At 41.0% G+C, this 21740-nt stretch overlaps 1 protein-coding gene across 2 annotated transcripts in view; it reads right to left on the bottom strand.

Annotated features, from left to right (window-relative positions):
* Positions 1-21740, bottom strand: part of GALNT7 (polypeptide N-acetylgalactosaminyltransferase 7) — a 143030-nt gene that overhangs the window by 61890 nt on the left and 59400 nt on the right. For both annotated transcript variants that reach the window (XM_032332221.1, XM_032332220.1), the window contains exon 2: positions 5661-6121. In XM_032332221.1, the coding sequence (XP_032188112.1) occupies positions 5661-6121 (461 nt within the window). The remainder of the gene's footprint in view (positions 1-5660; positions 6122-21740) is intronic.

Genomic DNA, 21740 nt, shown 5'->3' with positions numbered 1-21740 from the left:
GAGGCAGATGGGGAGCTGTCTAAAGGCAGGGACTATGTCTTGTCAACCAATGGGTTAGCACAGTGCAGTGCTTATTGGAGATACTCAATAACTGTTGAACTGTCAAAAAAACCACTGTGTTTTTCATAGGATATTTGTGTGAAGGCAGGTGAAGTCATTCTTGGATCAAGTTTCTAAAAAAGAAGTAGGCCTCCAGTTCACTCAAAATACAGTTACTCACTCTTAACAAGCAATCAACAGCCAGTAAATTACTCAGCCAGTGCATGTAATTCAAAGCTGTAACATACATAAGTATGAGTCACGTTGGCAGCTGGGCAGTTCTGTCTTGCTTCTAAGGTAGAGAACAGTCATCTGAAAAGACGACGGAACAGCCACAAGAACAAACAAGTTAAGCACAGTGTCAGATGTCACAGCTGGACAAATAGCCCCAAAGACCGTTTCTAAGCTTGACAGCTGGCTCATTTAAATGTCTGATGGAGGGGCGCCTAGGTGGCTCAGTTGGCTAAGTGGCTGCCCTTGGCTCAGATCATGATCCCGGGGTCCTGGGATCAAGCCCCACAGCAGGCTGTGTGCTCAGCGGGGAGGCTGCTTCTCCCTCTCCCTGCTGCCCCCTGCTCGTGGTCTCTCTACCTCTCTATCTCTCTCTGAAATAAATGAAATCTTTAAAAAAAAAATGAATAAATGTCTGATGGATGCAAGAGAACAGGGCTGAGAAGGCCTATAGTCCAAAGCTGCAGAAAGTCAGCAACACCAAGTCAGTCTCTGGTGGGCTCTATGTAGCATATTCTCCATGTGGGATGAGCATGAGGGAGGCTGAATGTGTGATATGGATGCAGGTTTGTTTTCAATATATTTGCCAGAAAAGGAGAAAAGTGCTAATTTGCATATTGGATAATATGTAAAAAATTAGGGATGTTTTATTTATTGCTGGCCTTTTAATTTTACATTAAATTCTTAAGACGATCCACATCCTAATTTATGAATAACTCTACTTAGAAATTATTTTTCTACATTGAATTTTCAGTGTTCAAAGAGGAATGAAGCCTATCTCTTTCTCTCTTTTTTTAAGTATGAGAAAGAATCAAGTTTAAAAAGTAATCTGGATCTGGGGCACCTGGGTGGTTCAGTCAGTCAAGTGACTCTTGGTTTTGGCTCAGGTCATGACAGGACCGAGCCAATGTTGGGCTCTCCACTCTGCACGGAGTCTACTGGAGATTCCCTCTATCGCCCTCCCTGCTCTGCTCGAGTGCGCGCTCTCTCTAAAATAAATCAAATCTTGCCAGCGGGGGGGTGATCTGGATTCAGTTTAGAAAAAATTGGGGGGACTACCTGGGTGGCGCAGCATCCAACTCTTGATTTTTGGCTCAGGTCATGGTCTCGGGGTCATGAGATCAAGATCTGCCTGGGCCCCGCACTGGGCTTGATACCTGGTTAAGAATCTCTCTCTCTCTCTTCTCCCCCGACAAGCTTGCTTGCATGCTCTCTCTCTCTCTCAAAAACAAAAAAAAGCTTCTGGGGTTTATAATGTTTAAGTACTTTGAAGCATAAAAGAGAGAGTTTTCTCACCAGCATAGAAGTTTAAAGAGGGGCTTAGGAGCATTTGCTAAGATAGCCTTGGGTCCTTCTGTTTGACTGAGGACGATGTACTTAAAGGAATGATACATAGAAACATGCAATATCCAATTTCTAAGTACTTATGCAAGAGAAAAGAACACAGGAAGTGATCAGCCTATGTGTGGCACGGAAGAAGGAAGGAAGGGAGAGGAAAGATGGGGGGAAAGAGGGATGCAAGGAGGAAGCCCAGAAAGAAAGGACAAGGGAGAGACGAGGGAGGGAAGGAAGTTATATGAGAGCATAGAGTACTCAGAGAGACTGGAGGTTTAGGTGGCAATAATCAGTATGTCTAAAAAACTTACCACAAAAGAGGGGAAGGCGTTGCCATCATGGAAGGTAACAAGTAGAAGCAAGATGATGAAGATAAGGGAGTGTGTGACATTTACATCTTCCAAAAAGCAACAGAGGGCCTCAAAGTTAAACAGAACTGAAAACATGAAAATTTTGACAAGAGGGTATATGACCTGAAGAAAGTGCCGCAAAAATAATAATAATAATAATTATTATTATTATATCATATATATTATACTTATATATGTATATGTATAATATATGTATAATAGATAATATATATTTATAATAATGATATAATATGATATAATAATTTATTATTACATCATATAATATATTATACATATATTATATATTATAAGTATAATATATTGTATATGATATAATAATAATGATATATTTATAATAATGATAATAATATATAATAATTATTATTATTATTATTAAAATTCAAGAACACTTGAGTGCCACCAGGCCTGTGACAGAAGACTTTTAGCCTATTATATCATTTAATTCCAATGCCAATCCATGGAGATAAGTATTGTTAGACTAATTTTAAGGATTAGGTAACAGAGTATAAGTAACTGATCAAAGATCTCACATCTGGTAATGAAGTCAAGGTTTGAATCCTAGCAGATTCCATTCATTCACTCATTCTCTCAACAGATATTTACCAACTGCCTGTCAGCTATTGGAAGTAGCTGGTGAAGAAAGCAGGCAAACTCCTTGCTCCTGGGACTTTATCATGCAGTAAGAAAGATGGTCAATAAACAACTAAATAAACCAATGCCTATATAAATTTGATAAATTATAAAATTGGATATGCATGGGCGCCTGGGTGGCTCAGTGGGTTAAGCCGCTGCCTTCGGCTCAGGTCATGATCTCAGGGTCCTGGGATCGAGTCCCACATCGGGCTCTCTGCTCAGCAGGGGGCCTGCTTCCCTTCCTCTCTCTCTGCCTGCCTCTCTGCCTACTTGTGATCCCTCTCTGTCAAATAAATAAATAAAAAAATCTTAAAAAAAAAAAAAATTGGATATGCACTATGAATGAAATGGCCGGAGAGCAGTATTAAAAATAAAGCAGGGTATTACCAAATTAGACAGCATGGTTAGAGAACTTCTACTAAGACCTAAAGAATGGGGAGGAGCCAGTCACAGTATTCACAGAGGAGGGAAGAGCACAGGCAAAGAGACCGGGAAGGCCAGCCCAGCTAGAGCACTCTGAGCCAGAGCACAGTAACAAGAGGAGGTTGTCAAGACAAGGAAGGGTTGCGGCTGCCACTTAGGAGTTTGGATTTTATTTAAGTACACTGGGAAGGCAAAGAATCGTTGTAGATAAGCTAGAGCTGTGTGGTTCAGACACCATACTGGCTTCTGTGGGAAAAGGTAGGAGGCAGAAGCTGAAATGGAGAAACCATGAAGGAGATTCTTGCAGGATTTCAAGAGAGATGATGGTGGCCTGGACTTGGGTGGTGGCAGTGGGAATGAAAGAACTCGTCTCCGAAGTAATTGGAGACGTGTTTTGGTGGCAGAAACTAGAGGCCTGCAGACAGAATGGATGTGTGGGGTGAAGGAGAGGGAGACAGACAGGCGTGTACTTCTCTGTCTTGTAGGTCATTTCGCTTTTTAGCCTATTTCTTATGTCGAAAAGTGAGCCAGATTTATATTGGTGTTATTAATGATCTTTTACAAATTGCCCAAGTGCTAAAAACCTCCGTTTCTACACTAAGCTCACCCACAGACTGTAACATGGCACGGAGGCACGTCACCTGGGCAAGACCTACCTTGAGGTAATGACATATGGTGGAAAGATAGGGCTTTCACACCAAACCACCCTGGCTTGAACCACAACTCTGCCATTTTGCTGGGCAAACACACAGAAGTCAGAGCTCCAAGCTTCAGACTACCTATACAGGTAAAAACTGTCAAGGTTTGGTTGTAAGAATTTAAGTAAGAGAACCTGTAGTAAGTCCTGGCATGTAGTGGGAAGTCAATCCATGTTACTCTCCCCTTCCCTTCTCAGTGATGAGAATGCCATTGATAGGTTCTCAGAGAACCTTCTGTCACAGAGATAAACAGTATGTTTAAGTGCTGTATTTTAGATAACCAGGACACACTCCAGATAAGGGACTGCAGAGCCTCATATGGGTCTTAAAGGATACTCACGTGGCAGTTCTAGCTCCATAACCACCACCCTCCGCCCCTGACTGGAGGGGTAAGGGACACCCGGTTATGTTCAGGTTTCAGAGAAACAACTATTTTCTAAAGTATAAATATGTTCCATACACCATTTGGGATATATTTATACTTAATGTTCTTCATTATTCATCTGAAATTCAAATCTAATCGAGTGTCCTCTGTTTTTATTTGCTAAATCTGGCAACCTTGTGACCAGGCAAGCCTCTACTTTGACTTAGAATCAATTGCTCCAGGATTCCTCCTTCACTGTCCCTTGAGATGCTCTAACTCCTCTCACCGTCATGGTTCTGTACTTCTATTCCTCTGCTTTCTTTGCATATTTCATTCACCCCCTCTCACTCTTACCAATTAATAGATGAATGTCCAAAGTCTCGAAATTTAAGAAACAAAACAGATGAACATATGGGATGGGGAAAAGATAAAGAGAGAGACAAACCATGTGAGACTCTCAACTATAAAGAACTGAGGGCCACTGGAGGGGAAGTGGGGGGGGATGGGCTAGATGGGGGATGGGGATTAAGGAGGGCACTTGTGATGGGCACTGGGTGTTGTATGGAAGTGACGAATCCCTGAATTCTACTCCTGAAACGAATACTGCACTGTATGTTAACTTAACTATAATTTAAACAAAAATTTAAAAAGGAAAAAAGTCTATTGAGTAGCACTATATTAAGTAAAGAATCTTCCTTAACGGTCATAAGGAACACTGCAATGGGGTCTCTGTGTGTGAGCATAAATGTGTTAACCTTTTAGGACAAAGATTACATTAGCAATCCATCATCAGAATACATTTTGAGAGTTTTCTAGTCGTACAGAATTAAATTTGTACCATGTTAACAGAGGCTATTTAGATACTACAGAAGCAGAACAGGTTATTAAATAAACTGAAAGAGAAAAGCTTTGAGTTTAATCAGTAACCACTGTCTATCAAGTTAGGAGTTGGGGATCCTTTGATCCTTTATTTTAAATCAAACTACATGAAAATAATTTGGAAGTTTAGGCCATAGTTTTATCTGCTGAGGACTCCTTTTGCATTAGACCCAGAGTTCTGATTTCCATGTGCAGGACTAAGAAAAAAAATTAAGGGAAACATCAACATCTAGGTAATTACAGGAGATAGCTAGAATAGCGTTACTATTTGTTATTATTCCAACAAGACAAGGGGCTTGATCCATAATGAAAATCAATGCATCGAGAAAGTTTTGTTATTAAAAGATTGTCATTTGTCCTAAACAAATTATTTACTGGTTGGTTTACACTCTGGCACAAATTCACGTTTTCACTGTGGACTGGTAACAAAAAATTCACACACTGGTGCCAGTCCAGGGACCACAAGTGAGGAGCACTGATGTAAAACCCCCAGAATTTTATAGGTCATACCTTTAATCTAACAGCATAAATGGAGCGATCTCCTCCTTCTGGCCATTTTGCAGACCGAAGAGCCTTTTATTTCCTTGGAATAAAGGCAAAGATATTTTCTCCAGTCTAACAATCTAACTAAATATCTATCAGAACAATAGCTGCCCCAATTTTAGAAAGAAGAGGATGTGTGCTTACTCTTCTTGTCGCAAGTCATTGACGCTGCGGTCCAGCGAGATCATGTCACTTGCCACCATGTTAAATCCAAACTCTTTAATGCTGGCTTGAACTGCATGTTTGAATTCTGGTCCCAAAACCAATGGCTTGGCGTTCTCTCCGGGGCCACCAACCACTCCATGAGGCTCAGGTTCTTTGGGTTCAAAGTTACCGAGGATCCCTGGACGTAGCACAGGATCTCGGTAGGTGAATGTCTGAGGCTTAAATGTGAGATACTGCCTCTGCATTATGTCTTTCTGCTTATCTCCTCCAGCATGGCGCTCTTGTTCATTTTTCGCCTTGTTTTTTCTTCTAATAGACTCTAAGTCCACTTCTACTCCTTCAACATGAGGCCATGGTACCACAGGTTTGAATCTGTCATCCCCAGGAGCTAATCCATTGCCTCCTCGGTTAGGCATGGGGTTATTGACATCTCTGTCTTCCTATACAAAAGGGAGGGGGATATACAATGAGTGCATGAAGGCAATCACAGCAGAGTTTATGATACGAATTTTCATGTTTAATAAAAGGCTGAGGCAACAATATAATGATTTAAAATGTTAAACAGAAGCAGGCTATTCATCAGGACTTCCCATTAAAAAGACATCTTTTGGGCAAGGGGAGGACATCCCAAGAAATACAATCTTTCCGCCTTACCATTCCAAAATAAATGAATGGATACATGTTCTTTAACCTCTTCCCTTCTAAAACTAACTCTCCCATCAAAGACCTCTTACTAAAGTACACTGTTATGGGTGAAAGCAATGGGGTTCGAGGAGCTTTGACAAAAACAGACATTTAATAGGTCATGTACAGTATGTGGTTTTCCCAGACGTCTGGTGTGTGATAAATATAAGTATTTGTCAGGAATGCAGCCATATGGTGCCAGTGGTATTAGATGTCACCCACCACGAGGCTGGCTTCATGCCTCTCACGGCAGAGGAAAAGGGGAAATGCACTCAACAGTCTGTATTTTCTACTCAGTGAGAGATTAGCTTAATTCAGAACTATTTTTTTTTAAAGCAAACAAAAACAAAATGCTAAAGAATGACCAAGTCACTTCAGGCTTTTAAACCACACCAAATACCTAGTCTGCCCCATTCCAGAGGTAGCCTAAGTTAAAACAGATTTGGTGCATATGGGTATTCTGGAAGGGCCATCTCCCGTGTCCGTGTGGACCTTCCTCACCACCTGCACAGATCTTTCAGTCAGAAATCCTGAGTGCTTTTGCTGCTGAGGTATTCTATGTGAAGTTTTTGCTAAATCAGTACCATTCATTGCACAGGACAGTGTTTTCCAATATTAGCATCACCTCAGTGACTTTAAGAAATACTGATGTCTGTGTCCCACCCCCAGACTTTGTGATTTAATTGGTCTGGGCATTCCCATTTTTAAAAGCTCCCCCAAGCGATTTTAATATGCATCCAAGCTTGAGAACCTTTAGCTCAGAGGAAGAGCTGCTGGCTATAATTAGACAAGAGGATTATTGAATATGCACAGCTGGGGAAGAAGCAAGGTGAACTTCAAACTGCAAAATAGGCGAAAGGGTATGCCGCTCCCCTCCACACTGAGACTATCGGAGCCCTTCATAGATTCATAATAGAATTAGGGCTATCGGACCAAAATGTGGCTACAGTGTTAGAGCTATCTTGAAGAGGAAAGTTTAAAACTTGATTTTAAAGAGTACAGAAGTGCAGTGCTAGGTATGACACTGAGATGTAGGTTGCTCTCTGCTGGGAGTTTATTGAGAAAGATCTCTTTAGAAAGCCAGTTCATTAATTTATTTTTAGTATTAAAATCTTTATCTTTATTAACATATAATATATTATTTGGTTCAGGGGTACAGGTCTATAATTCACCAGTCTTATATAGTACAAAGCGCTCCCCACAACACATACCGTCCCCAGGGTCCATCACCCAGCCAGTTAATTTAAATGTGAATTTACTTGAAGTTTTGGTAAGGGCTAGCTAAGGATTGATTTGGGGGAGTTCAAAAAGGAATTTTAAAAATTTATTTGTTTAGGTAATATAAGCATATGATAGAATATTCCAAGGACCCAAAAGAGCATCTAATGAAAAGCACGTTTTCTGGCTTCCTCTCCTACAGAGGCCATCACAGGCAGCACTTTGGGAATCTTTCTAGAGATGTTATATGCACATATAAAAACACGTGTGTAGGTAACAAAACAATTGTTTTTAGCATGGGACACAGATTTTAATTAACTCGTTATTTAAAAAGGAAACCGGTACGATGTTACAAGTGGTTCGAAGGTGAATCCAAAGAACAAATATCTAAACATCAATGATACTGCAGAGGGTTTATAAACAGATGCACGACTGGTAATGTTGGTCAATACCTACAAGGCAATAACCCACTGCACTCACTGTATACAATTTCCATTTCAATGGACGAGCATCTTTCACATTGTCTCAGTATTCTGCTGTTTCTAGCCACTGTCAAATAAAGGGCAAGATAACCTAGAAGCCAAGCCAGAGAGTATACCTAATAATCTTTTTGGTCCACTTTGAAGTTTTTCCATAATTTTCCTCCTATAACACAAAACCAAATTTAAAATGCAACACTCAGCCTGATTATATAAATGCGATACCTTTCTTCAGGCATGTGTGATAAGGGAGATAAGGCTTCTGGATCAGGCTTCTATCATCACACATCTCAGTAGCAAGGACTTAGCTGGAGCCTAACCTGTGAGCCCTACTGCCTCGGAGGATGGAAAAAGTATACGGTGCTCCAACTTATCTCCCAGCTCTTTCTAAAAGAAAATTGTTGTGGCAGTGGTATAGGCAAATTAAAACAGAAAAATCTTAAAACTCTAAGATACTGGACCTAAGATATTGATGCTGAACCAAGTATAACACATAAAGAAGACCATCTCCCCCACTTCAATATTTCACATCAAGCCTCCAGTGAATGTGTAACTGGGGAGGTTAAAAAAAGAAAAAGAAAAAGGGGGGGGGGGAGGAAACATCAAACACAGAAAAGCAGAACGAATAGGTCATCAGATGTCAGCATCTGTAACCACAGCAACCACTCTACCGTTGCCTAAAATTCCGTAAACGGCATGGTGTATACTGGAAGAGAATGGAATATGGCGGTACATGAAATTGTAGTACATGAAAGACCCACACTGTGAAATACACCCTATGGTTTAGATTGGCCTATGCAAATGCAAAACTTGCAAATTTAAATATTTTTCAAATTCACCCGCCTCAATAAGAGAATATTTAATGGGTTTAAACTTCATGCTTATCTTCCTCCAAATTAGATCTTTTCTTGACTTAAGGGTTCTTTGTCTGATCTTCCCCTGCTGGTGTTCCTCATAGTTCTCTTAGACATCCACCTATCAGTCCAGCTTCATTCTGGGTTATTTCCTTTTTTTCGAAGCATTATGACCAGACTTACATCAACCAATCCTACATCCCTCTCCTTAGCCCATCACACTCCTCTAATCCTTACTGTTGGCTTCTTCCCAAATTTCTGCTTATATCAATCTTTATCAATCGATCTTACATCTACATAGATATTAATCTAGTCCCATGTTAGACTTCTACTTATATCAACCTAGTACCCAAACTTAAGATACCCCAAACTGAACTTCTATTTACCTCACATCACAAACCTGTTTTGATTATGGTCTTTCTCGGCTTTGGGGACAGGAACCACCATCTACTCCACTGATCAAATCCAACACCTGCATTTCTTCCTCAACTTCTTGTTCTCTTTGATCTTGCCTACTGATGTCCAATCAATCCCTGATACCTGTCAATTCTATTGACTTTGTAGTGCCTGAATTTGACCACTTCCACCACTGCCCCACAGTTCAGACCACCCTCACCCCTTAACAGGATTACTACAATAGTGATAATAGTAATGACTGTAAATATTATGTTCTAAGTGCTTTGTATATATCGATTTATTTATGTATTTTGCCAAGAGTTAGGGTCTGTGATTACCGTTCCTGTTTTATCAGTAGAATATCTGACAGAAAGTTATTCAACATCAGAATCAGTACACGGTAGGGCCAAAATTTGCATATCGGCATACTGGCTCAAGAGTGCATGCTCTTGGGGCACCCAGATGGCTCAGTGGATTAAGCGTCTGCCTTTGGCTCAGGTCATGATCCCAGGGTCCTGGGATCAGCCCCACATTGGGCTCTCTGCTCATCGAGGATCCTGCTTTCCCCTCTTTCTCTCTGCCTGCCTCTCTGCCTACTTGTGATCTCTGTCAGTTAAATAAACAAATACAATCCTTAAAAAAAAAAAAAGAAGAGCCCGTGCTCTTACTGGGTGTTATACACAACTAATGAATCATTGAACACTACATCAAAAACTAATGATGTACTATATGTTGGCTAACTGGACATTTATTAAAAAGAGTCCATGCTCTTAACCACTACACTGAGTGCTTCTCCTTCTAATGCATGCATGTACTCTTGCTTTCATTGTTTTTTCTACATAGCAACCATAGTGACTTTTCTTTTCTTTTTTTTTTATCCCCAGGGGTACAGGTCTGTGAATCGCCAGGTTTACACATTTCACAGCACTCATCATAGCATATACCCTCCCCAATGTCCATATCCCCACCACCCTCTCCTGTCCCCCCGCACCCCCCCCAGCAATCCTCAGTTTGTTTTTTGAGATTGAGTCTTTTCATAGTGACTTTTCTAAAATTCAAATATGAACACGTTACATTCCCTGCTTACAATATTCCACCGCTGGTCCACTTCCCTCAGGAGCATTTATATTCTTTTTTTAAAGATTTTATTTATTTATTTGACAGACAGAGATCATAAGCAGGCAGAGAGAGGAGGAAGCAGGCTCCCTGCTGAGCAGAGAGCCCGATGCGGGGCTCGATCCCAGGACCCTGAGATCATGACCTGAGCCGAAGGCAGAGGCTTAACCCACTGAGCCACCCAGGTGCCCCCATTTATATTCTTTAACAAGGAGAGTTTAAACTCTTTTTTCACCATACCCCTAGAAAAAAGCGTTGGTTAGCTTTATCCGTAAAGGTCAAGGGTAAATATTTTAGGCCCTGCACACCACAGGGTCTCCATTGCAATCATTCAAGTCTGCCATTATAGTGCAAAAGCAGCCACCAATAATATGTAAATGAATGGGTAAGGTTGTGTTCCAATAAAACTCTTCACAAAGACAGACAACAGGATGGATCTGTGACTACCACCCCTCCCAACCCCTGCACCAGAATGTCAGTTCTGTGAAAAAGTAGGTGCCATGTCTATCATATGAACCACTGCATTCCCCATGTTTATCCTGGTGCTAATTCCTCCATAAATATTTACTGAATAAATGAATGACCCCTAAAATTTCTGCTTTGGTTATGAGAGAAGAAAAGGAAAAGAGAGAATGGAGAATATGGACTGGGAATGGGAAGAGGGGCTTGGATCAGATAGTACATTGGGCAATACTTTACAAAACTGGCAAGAGAACAGGATATAACTTCATACTCTCTCCACAGTAGTGTACTCTTAATAATGCTATACTAGTCACCAGAAAAACTGAATTTGCTCACTTCTCAAAGCCTGTATGGCATTAAATCTGAAAGCAAAACCAAATATAAGAACTGTCTAACCTCAAGTCAATTAAAATTAATCACGTCAAATCTTAATGTTACGAGATTCAAAGAATGGCTACAAAGCCGTAGAATACTCAACTCCCCTGAGAAGGAAAACTACACACTCCATCCTGAGAGTGAATGAGAATCAGGAGATGCCTTTGTGACTCACTGGTACTATAATATCTTCATAAGCACCAGCTGATTTACTCTGCAGTCAAGAGTCAATGAATCACTGTTGACTAGAAATGGAAAAGACAATTGGTAGATAACTGCTTAAGATCACCATGTTCATAAAGGTGGAAATATACTGGAAAGCAGAATCACTTACCAGCAGATGGAAATATGGTATGATCAGAAATCAGGTCAGACTATTCACTTTCTATCTTACAAAGCTCCCCCTTCACCCTTAGATTCTACTTAAGTATGGTATATTCCCAGATGATCATGCCTTGGTAGAAACGACAGGAATACAAAAGGATTTAGAAAAATAGTCTTTAGATAGAGGCTTGTCTATATTTGAAATTATAGGTGAACCTAGAAAACTTAAGCTCTTAACCATGAGCTCCTAAAGTCAATGATTTCTGCAGAAATTACAATTTAGTTTTAGAAAATGGCCACGGCTAACAATATTCACACTATTTGGTTATCATGCGACATGAGCCACAGAACTTAAAAACATAAGTCAAATTTAATACCATGATTTAAAAACCCTCTCGATAAGAAACACCTTAAAAAAAAAAAAAAGATTTTATTTATTTTGGGGGTGGAGGGGCAGAGGAAGAGGGAGGAGAGAATCTCAAAAACAGTCTGTTAAGCATGGAGCCCTATGGGGGCTCGATCCCATGACCCCAAGATCATGACCTGAGTCAAAATTATGAGTCCAAGCCTTAACCAACCGAGCCACCCAGACGCCCCAAGGAACACCTTTAATTAGAAGAATGACACCAGCAGGTTTTTTCTAGCTCCACTTTCTTCTGCTCCTAGGTGAGTGAGCAACAGGAACAAAGATCACGGAGAGAGATAGTTTAAACAAGGAGGCCCCAGAAGAAACTGGGTGTGCCACCTGTGGCAGAAGGTGGGTGGGAAAGTGGGTGCTCCACCCTCGGTACCCTTGTTTCTCTCTGCTTAGCTAGAGCTGGATTCTCAGCTAACCCGTCCGTGCTGGCATTTTGTGCTGACTGAAGACCATTCACTCCAGCTCCTTTCAGAGGACTGATAGGGACTGCATGGGGGAGGGGGGTGTCAATGGCCTCTGCTGGTCATGAGAGGAGGGGCAGGGGTCAAGTGACTTTTCTTTGTTTAAGTAGAGCAGAAAATGGAAAAACCCAGGATTAAACAGAGACCTTATCAGTCCTTTAATATCTAAGATGGTCTCCCTTAAGGAGAGAGACCTATCCCAACTACCAGTAAAGACTCATGAACTAGAAAGCGACTGAAGACCCACGGCCAGGCCTCTGTTAGCAACTAGGGCAGAACTGAAAATGAAGAAGGGTGTGCCTTATCAGTATTACATTCTGATAGAAGAATTATCTTCTGAAAGAAATAGACTGCCATGGGACGCCTGGGTGGCTCAGTTCGTTAAGCATCCACCTTTGGCTAAGGTCATGAGATCGAGTCCCACATCAGACTCACTGTTTAGCAGGGAGTCTGCTTCTCCCTCTGCCTGCCTCTGTGTGTGTGTGTGTGTGTGAAATGAATAAATAAAATCTTAAAAAAAAAGAGAGAAAAGAAAGAAAAAAAAGAAGAGAAAAGAAATAAACTCCCACTGCAGGGATTTCAATTCTTCTTTTCCCCCTTGACCCCCCAGGCCAGGTTATAAACCAAAAGGTAACAGAATGGAGAAAACAGCATGGTTGGCATCACAATAAGTGCCCCACCAAAAGAAATCTGGGTCAGCACTTCTAGTACTAGAAATTGGACTTCGGCAGGGTGGCCGCTAGTCACACTAAGCCAGATTGAGCCAGACTTCTTCTAGGGACTACAACACTGACACTGGACTGTGGAGAGATGCCTATTACATAATAGCTAATGCCTGGTCCTTTTATTTTCTTTTAAAACTTATGATACACTATGGCAACCATAGTTACAAATGTGTAAGTTAGTGCTGTAGTATTAACTACCCACTGGAAAGATTTTACTAGGTTCATATGGGGGTATTCTGAGTCAATTAAATGCCACCTCTCCTTAACCAAACAAGCAAAACACAGTATTTAATACAGATCTATCCAGTACTATGGTGAATACCACTTGAAATTAATAGGTGTCTTCCTAAAAAGTTAGCTATATTACATTGTGAACATTTAATCATGTTAACAGAAGAAATATTTCCATTATAAAAGAGTCTCCCAACAAATCCCATAATTGTGCAACTAGTCAGTTTTTGTAGATTTGGATCTTCATGCATATCATAGGGTATCCTTAAGAGAAGTATCCATCTGCACTGACAATTTTCTTCAGATCTCTGCACATCTTGAATAATCATGGTCAACTACAGAATATCTAGATATGGCAAATTTTAAGTCTTGGGCTCTTTTCAAAATTCAAAACAAAATTTAGTTCAACCAAAGTAAATGTCTGAATTGGTTAAAGTTATAAAATTTAGGGGCACCTGCGTGGCTCAGTTGTTAAGTGGCTGCCTTCGGCTCAGGTCATGATTCCAGCATCCTGGGATCGAGCCCCATTCGGGTTCTCTACTCTGCAGGAAGCCTGCTTCTCCCTCTCTCACTCCCCTGCTTGTGTTCCCTCTCTCACTTGTGTCTCTGTCAAGTAAAATCTAAAAAAAAAAAAAAAAAAAATCATAAAATCTATTCTTTTGAAGAATTTATTATTTATTCAAGAGAGAGAAAGAGAGTGAGAACAAGCCAGGGAGAGGGGCAGAAGGAGAGGCATAAGTAGCCTCACCGCTGACCAGAGAGCCCGACAGAGGGCTCAATCCCAGGACCCCAAGATCAGAACCTGAGTGGAAGGCAGATACTTAAACCAAATGAGCCACCCAGGCGTCCCCCTCCCACAATAGATACTTTTTCAAAAACCATATCAATACATTGCATTTTTAAAGGTATCAGACTAAAAACTACAAACTCCTCAGTAATCAACATTTTCTCAATTTTCAACAGCAAAGTTAAAACTATAATTGAAAACAGGGAGATTTCATGCAAAATCCTTCTCTGTATTAATACCATTATCTCCAATGTTCTATTTTGTAAATGTGAAATTACCATGAAGCACCAGTAGTTCAAGCGAGCAGTTCTAAACTCAGCAATTGGCTCTGGGTATATTCCCCCACAGTCCCATGAATATTTCTGATACTGCTCTTCCTGAATTGCCCTAGTATCTCTGTACATGCTTCTCCCCAGTCAGACTAAGGGCTCTCTGAAGACAGTGTGTGTCTGTGTGTCCCTACAGAGTGGCTGGGAGTGGGGGGCAGGTGGAGGGCAGGTACTCAGCACATGTTTCTTCACAGACAACTAAGTGGAGACCACCTAGCTGCGGGTCATCTCTTATTATGTTGCTGGAATATAAACGGACTTTGGAGCCCCTGTCTTATCTCACTGCTTGGCTTGATTTAAGCTAGCATTTTGAGAATGCAAATGAAATAACTAAAAACATTATTTTCTCTGCTAACAACATTGCTTTCCCTACCAATCCAAAACTCGAATAATCCTTTTTTTAGTTTCTTCTCTTCTTCAGATTTGGATAAATCGTGTCTGCAAGTGAAATTTGTTACTTCATGGAAAATGAGTACTTTATTTAAACACGAGAAAGTATATGTGCTGGTGTTCATCTCAGTCCTCTAAGCCAATTCATCTTGCAAATGGTTTCCTGCTAAATTTGGGGCTTGTTTTAAAACAGTAATAAGATAGAGATTCTAAATCAGGTCAGGAAAGTATCAGATAATACTCAAGGGGGAATAAACTAAAAGAAATAAGCAAGTAAAGGACCAAAATGTAGGTTAATATCTACAATAGTAAAGTAACAAATTGGTTATCCCTTTACAAAAAAACTTTTATTTGTACTACTGCTTAATGGCCCGGATCGAAGTTAATATCACACACAACTAACCAAGTCTATGAAACATGAAATTTAAACATATTTCTGCAATCCAAATAATTTTTATTTTCCAGAAACCTTATGAAAAATGCATGCTTTAGCTCATGAACTGAGTCATAGATATACTGCACAGGCATAAAAAATATTTATTATGAATATTTAATATTAAATCCTTAACTGATTTGAACTGAATTTTAAGAATCAAACATGATTATGAAGCAATGGCCAATAAATCATTTTGTAGTATGTTTCAAAAGGTGATGAAGCTATAGTTGTCAAAGTCTATGCTAGCATTTCAGTGGTAAGGGCACCGACGTCAAGACTAGGCTATAAATACAAGGCGCACCAATGCCATTTAAAAGCTCCAGCTCCCATGGGTACTAAAAGGCAGATTATAATACCTCTTAGAAATCGTAAAAGGTGGGTAGATTTTTAACTCTCTCTGTTTGGGAGCTAAGCAATTACTGAGTTTTAAAAAGAAAGCTCCTAAGAGGCATTTTCATTCTAAAAATAGCATGTGGTAAGTTATGCAAAATATTTTAATAAGATTGTTGGTATTTTACAATAAATATTCTACTGCATTATTCCTACAAAATGACCTGTCTAAAAATAAGGTATTAAAGAGGAGAGGAAAATGAAAGCAAAGCAAGGAGAGGAAGATTATAAAATAAAATCTGTGAAGATTTTTTAGCACATGAATAATTTATGTATGCATACATATGATATATGCACATGGAGAGAGGAAATACACATTTAAAAACCAAATAGCTTAGCAGGATAAGAAATAAGAAATTAACCCAGCTGAATGGACCCTTCAAAAGAACAATTATGGCATTTCATCAGGTGGAGAAATGAGGAACTACTTAAAAGCTGAATTGATTGAAAATGAGGTCCCATCTGCTCCTCTTCTGCCCACTCACATGATGTTCTGGAACCTTCTTTTGCTTTATGCCAATCAAGTCTACTTTTTTACCTAGAAGAGCTAGGAATCTCTTCACTCTCTTTCCTAGATCATCTTTAAAATATTTCAAAAGAGCAATCCAGGCACCAGTCCTTGGGGAATGACACTGTTAACACTTTTTCTTAAACCCAGGACAAGTGTTTATTCAGTCCTATCCTTTGATTTTCGTTCCCGGTACAACAATGCACTTCATAATCTAATACCTGCCAAAAGCAGACAGTTTAATTCCTAATTCTCCCTCACATCCGGCAATGCCGGTGAAAGCATGAAATGATTTCCAAATCTTCCTGAAAACTTTATTGGAAATTATGTCACCAACACAACCATTAATAATTTTTATGACACTAAGGAAAACATTTTACTGAGTGAAAGAAGAATGAGGTCAAATGTGGTATTTGTGTTGGGAGAGAATGTTTGTAATACCCTTTGAAAGCTGAAAAAGCAATGTCCTATTATCCCTCTAGGGGAGAAATTCTAGAATGAATACAGCACTCCCACATGAAGTGCTACTACTTTCTGCAGCTGGAAATGCATAAAACAGCCTTTCCTCTAGTGCTTCCTTGCTTTGCCCTGAAGCTTGGCTTTCATAACAGCTCACGAAAAAGCACTGTAATGTGCAGCTTCAGAACACATACATTTTGACTGGTGTATAAGAAACTCCTCTTGTAAATCTTAAAAAAAAAAAAATCACCTCAAGAAAGAAAGTATCTCAAAGTTTTCAGGGCGAAGCTGTCATCTTAAAGTGTGGGACAACATTTTACTACCATGTCAGGACTAGACATCCATTTTAGGAGGGTAAGTCAAGGAAATGTAACTGTGGGAGAGAGAACAAATACACTCAGGGTGGATGGAGGCCATTTACATAAATAAACGTTTGGACATTTTACTTTTCGACCATCAGCAGGTTCGATTTCAAGAGGGAATGCTTATCCAGGGATAGTCTAGTTTACCATAATTGTTCTTTGGCATTCTGATTAGTATTTCAATGTATCATTAAAGGTAAAAGAGCCGTCCTTTCAGTTTTCCAAATATTCCAGGTCTGCTACCCACCAGGCACTGACGCGCCCTACCATGAAAGGACACGCTGACTGGGAAAAGGGATGTCTGAATGGGCTGGAAGTGACTGAATCCTTGCTTTGAAGCAGCAGACACTCCCCTGCGTGCGATGGGGAATGGTTGGTAGGTAAAGGAGGTGGGGGTGGAAAGTGGAGTTTGGCAGCTGAGGCAAAGGCACAGAAGCAGAAAAGAAAAAATGGTTTGATGTAACGAGTGCAGGGGACATATGGGGCGGTGGCAGGAGATGAGACTTGAGATGCTGGCGAGTGCCTCTTAAGAAACACCAGTAAGTTCAGACTTTATGGGAGCCATGAGAGGGGTGCATGCCAGATCAAAGCTGAATATTGGAATGAGTTTGCCGATGGAGCAAATGAATGGGAAGAGGTGCCAAGATGTTTGCAGTGGGATAAGAAAAAAAAAATGTAGAAAATATGGGAAAAAGCAATACAGGAGAGAATTTCAAGAGGTGGACAAGAGGACTAAAAACTGCAGGCAAGATGTTAAATTGGTGAGAATTCCAAGGTCTGAAGGTACAAGCAAGGGAGGTATTTTAGTCCCGGTCCTGCAGCATGACTCACTACAACGTTGGCAGAGGCCCCAGGAGGGTGGATCTAGAGTGGACTCAGGACTCCTCACCATTATCTCCTACCCAGCTGCAGATGGAAGTATCCTATTTTCTCTCACCTAGAAGGCTAGAGGCATTTCTGTGATCCTCTTGTTCAGCCCACGACATTTCTCTGAAATAGTCTAACTGATGGGTGACAAGTATGTGTTGAGCATTTATGCTGCTCCAGGGCTTCCGGAACACGTGATGAGCAAACCCATCCCTGCTCTTGTGGAGCGCTCTGTCCAGTGAGGGAGACATGTAATCCGACAGTCATACAGAATTGGTGCTCTAAGAGCCTTTTGGGAAGAGTCAATTTAATCTAAGATGCTAAAAAAGGCTTCCTTGAGAATGGAGGACTGCTGAGTAGAAGTTTGAGGGATGAGGAGAAGCTAAGTTGGTAAAAAGAGGAAAGAGGGGCACCTGGGTAGCTCAGTCAGTTTAGAGTCCAACTCTTGGTTTTGGTTCAGGTCATGCTCTCATGGGACTGACCCCTGAGTCAGGTGGTCAGCAGGAAGTCTACTTGAAAGATTCTCTCTCTCCACTCCTTTCCCCTACTCTCTCTCGTTCAAATATATAAATCTCTTAAAGATTTTATTTATTCAAGAATGAGAGAACCAGAAAGAGCATGCACGTGTGTCTGAGCGCAGGGGAGAGGCAGTGGGAGAGGGAGAGACAGACTCCCCGCTGAGTGGGGAACCTGACATGGGGCTCCATGCCAGGACCCTGAGATCATGACCTGAGCCAGAAGCAGACACTTAACCAAGCCACCCAGGTACTCCTAAAATAAATATTAGTATTTATACTAATAAAAAAGTATTCAGAAAAAGTATTCAGAGAGAACATGTGCAGAGTCTCTACAGCAAGAAGTTCTATGGTAAATAGGAAGAACTAACTATGGCTGGAGTGCCAGGAGCTGGCGAAGCCTGGTGGCAGACGAGGCACAGGAAAGTAGTGGCCAGAACAAGTGGGGCTCTTGTATGATGGTCATGACTTTGGCTATAATATGGGAGCCTGAGCAGCCAGTCAATAGTTTCAATGCTCCTACCAGAGACAGGAGCACTCTGATAAGAGCCCACTGGCTGGGGAGCGAGAGAATGGAAAGAGGCCAGAGTGGATGAGGGTTAATTAGGAAATGGAGATATTTAATGGGGAGCCTCAGGGATGGCTCTAAGGCATGACTGGATACTATTCACTGAGAGGGAAAGCACTGAAAAAGATTGAAAATGAAGTTGACTACGAGGCCCTTCTTGGGTATGTGGACTTCGAAGTGCCTCTGAAACATTCAAAATTAGATTGAAATACAGAATCTGTATCTCAGTGACTAGACTAGAGAAGATAAAAATTTGGTAGACACCTTAAATAGATCAAAACTGATATAAGAACCCAGATGCTATTGATGAGTTGACCATAAAGTGAGAAGAGGAGAGGACCCCTTGACCCCACCTTGAGGAAGCCAACCCTTAGAAGACTGGTGGAGGAGGAGGGTGAGACTACCAAGGAGACAGAGGACTAGCCCAGTATGAAGGAAGAAAGCCAAAACCAAGACAGCACGTGTGGGACAGCAGGAATGGTCAACGGTGTTAAATGCTGCTTAAAGGCTGTGTGAGAGGAGGACTGGATTCAGCGAGAGCCATTCCAGTGGCAGGAAGTGTCAAGAGCCCAGGGCCAGTGGCGTTGAGGTGTGGAGTTGGAAGGTATGGAAATGGTGCAAGCAAAAGTAGGCTACCTTTGTGAAGGCCCTGCCTGTAAAGAGAACAGCAATGGAGAGGGAGCTGGAGGAAAGGAGGTTGGGTGAGGGGTTTGGGTTCGTTTTGTTTTTAATGGGAAAGTTCTGAGCAGCTTTAAAAAGAAAGGCAAGGATAAGGTATTCAAATATATGTGAGAGGAGGAATAATTAAAAGCGAGGCATTCCTGAGAATGGGGACTGGTGGGAGCCAAAGCAGAGGTGGGGTTAGCCAGGTCAGGAGGAGGGCAGCCTCTCTGCGGTAACGGGAACATGCAACTGGAGCAGACACATGTACTTTGCTCCTCCTTGGGATCCAAACCCTCACTACTGCTGTCTGAATTACTCCAATGGTAATTTAACCCGTTCTGATTTAACCTATTCTACTTCCTGCAATCAGATTTACCTATGTTAATACTCTCACAGTGCATGTCAGAGAGTTCTTAAAAACAAAAACAAAAACTGGGGCACTTGGGTGGCTCAGTGGGTTAAAGCCTCTGCCTTCAGCTCAGGTCATGGTCCCGGGGTCCTGGGATCGAGCCCCACATCGGGCTCTCTGCTTGGCGGGGAGCCTGCTTCCTCCTCTCTCTCCGCCTGCCTCTCTACCTACTTGTGATCTCTCTGTCAAATAAATAAATAAAATCTTAAAAAAAAAAAATTTGAAAGTCTTCCCATCTTTTTCTAACATGTCAGTTCAAAATCCTTTGCCTGGCCTTCTGTCATCCCTGGTTACTCACTCAAGCTGTCCCCATACTCTAGTCAGCTGGACCCTTCAGGAGATCATAGAAACACATTGTCAGCCTGGCCTCTAGTTTGGCTCCTGCTAGCAAGCCTTAGCCTACAGCACTGCCCTGTTGCCCGCCTCTTTCTTTCTAGGTTCAGTTCCAAGTCCTTTGATAAGATCCAGCCCCGCCATCTGTTCTAGCTCCAGTGATATTTTCCCTCGCATGAATTTCTATTCCTTCATACTTTTATAATTCCCTATCTATCCCATGTGCTCGTCTTCTCCCCCCGCCCCCAACTAAAAGTTCTAGCTGAGGAGGGTCTTAGTCTTTTACTCCTTCTGTGCAGTAGGAGTTTGTATTATGTATCTTCCTTTCTTCTCAATTCTGACATTTCTATTTTCCTTATTCTTATCCCCCTATGTAAAATAACACCTATTCAATAGAAATGTGATGTCCCCTGAGCTCCATGTTTCTAGAGGGGGGTGTGCCATATGGTGTTTAGATGGGTCTTGGGGGAACAGCAATGAAAAGTCTGATTAAAAAAATAAAATAGCCAGATACTGGTAAGTAGGTTTCATTCTCCAGTGCTTACAGTGATCCTAAGTATGACAGGTCCTGTAATTTTATTTTCACATTTTATAGTTGAGGAAATCAAAGATTAGAGAGACTAACACATCCAATGTCACGTAATTCAGAAGGGACTCCCTGGTACTTGAACCCTGCGTAACTCAGACTCCTGAGCATTTAGCCCCAATGCTGAGCCACCTGACTTACAACTGCTTGATGACTTCTACTTTCTAGAAATATACCAAAAAATTTGAGAGGCCTTTAAAAATGCTCAACTAATATATACTTTCATGTCTCTTTATTCTGCTTCTTTATCACATTTTATACAGTTTGTCTTTGGCAACTTACTTACACCGAAGAAATGGCCCATTCTGACACTCTAAACAATGAGATGTGCCTTGTCAACGGTTTGTTCGCTCCTTTAATGTGTTAGACGATGATTTCCCCTGACAGCATGTGAAATAAGGGAAAGACATTCTGAACTAATTTTACACAAAGAATTAAATCAGCCTCTCTCATAAGTAAGAACTAAAGTATTTTTGGTCCTGTGAAGCTGACTCTTCTGACTGATGTACTACATCTTTAAATTCTGAGCTGTTCAAAATCCTGCTAAAAAATACTTTTGCCTTTTTATGACTAAAAGCATCGCTGAAGCCATGGAATAAAACCAAATTATTCATAAGCCCACGACTATGGCTTCGCTAATATTCCACTTTAACCAAAAACTTATCCAAAAATGGCTCCATAATAGAAAAGAATTATACCATCACGGGGAGCTTA

Source organism: Mustela erminea, chromosome 2, assembly GCF_009829155.1.
Source record: "Mustela erminea isolate mMusErm1 chromosome 2, mMusErm1.Pri, whole genome shotgun sequence".
NCBI classification, from domain to species: Eukaryota; Metazoa; Chordata; class Mammalia; order Carnivora; family Mustelidae; genus Mustela; species Mustela erminea.
The sequence above is the reverse complement of the archived record's forward strand: the minus strand, read 5'-3'. Positions and strand labels throughout refer to the sequence as shown.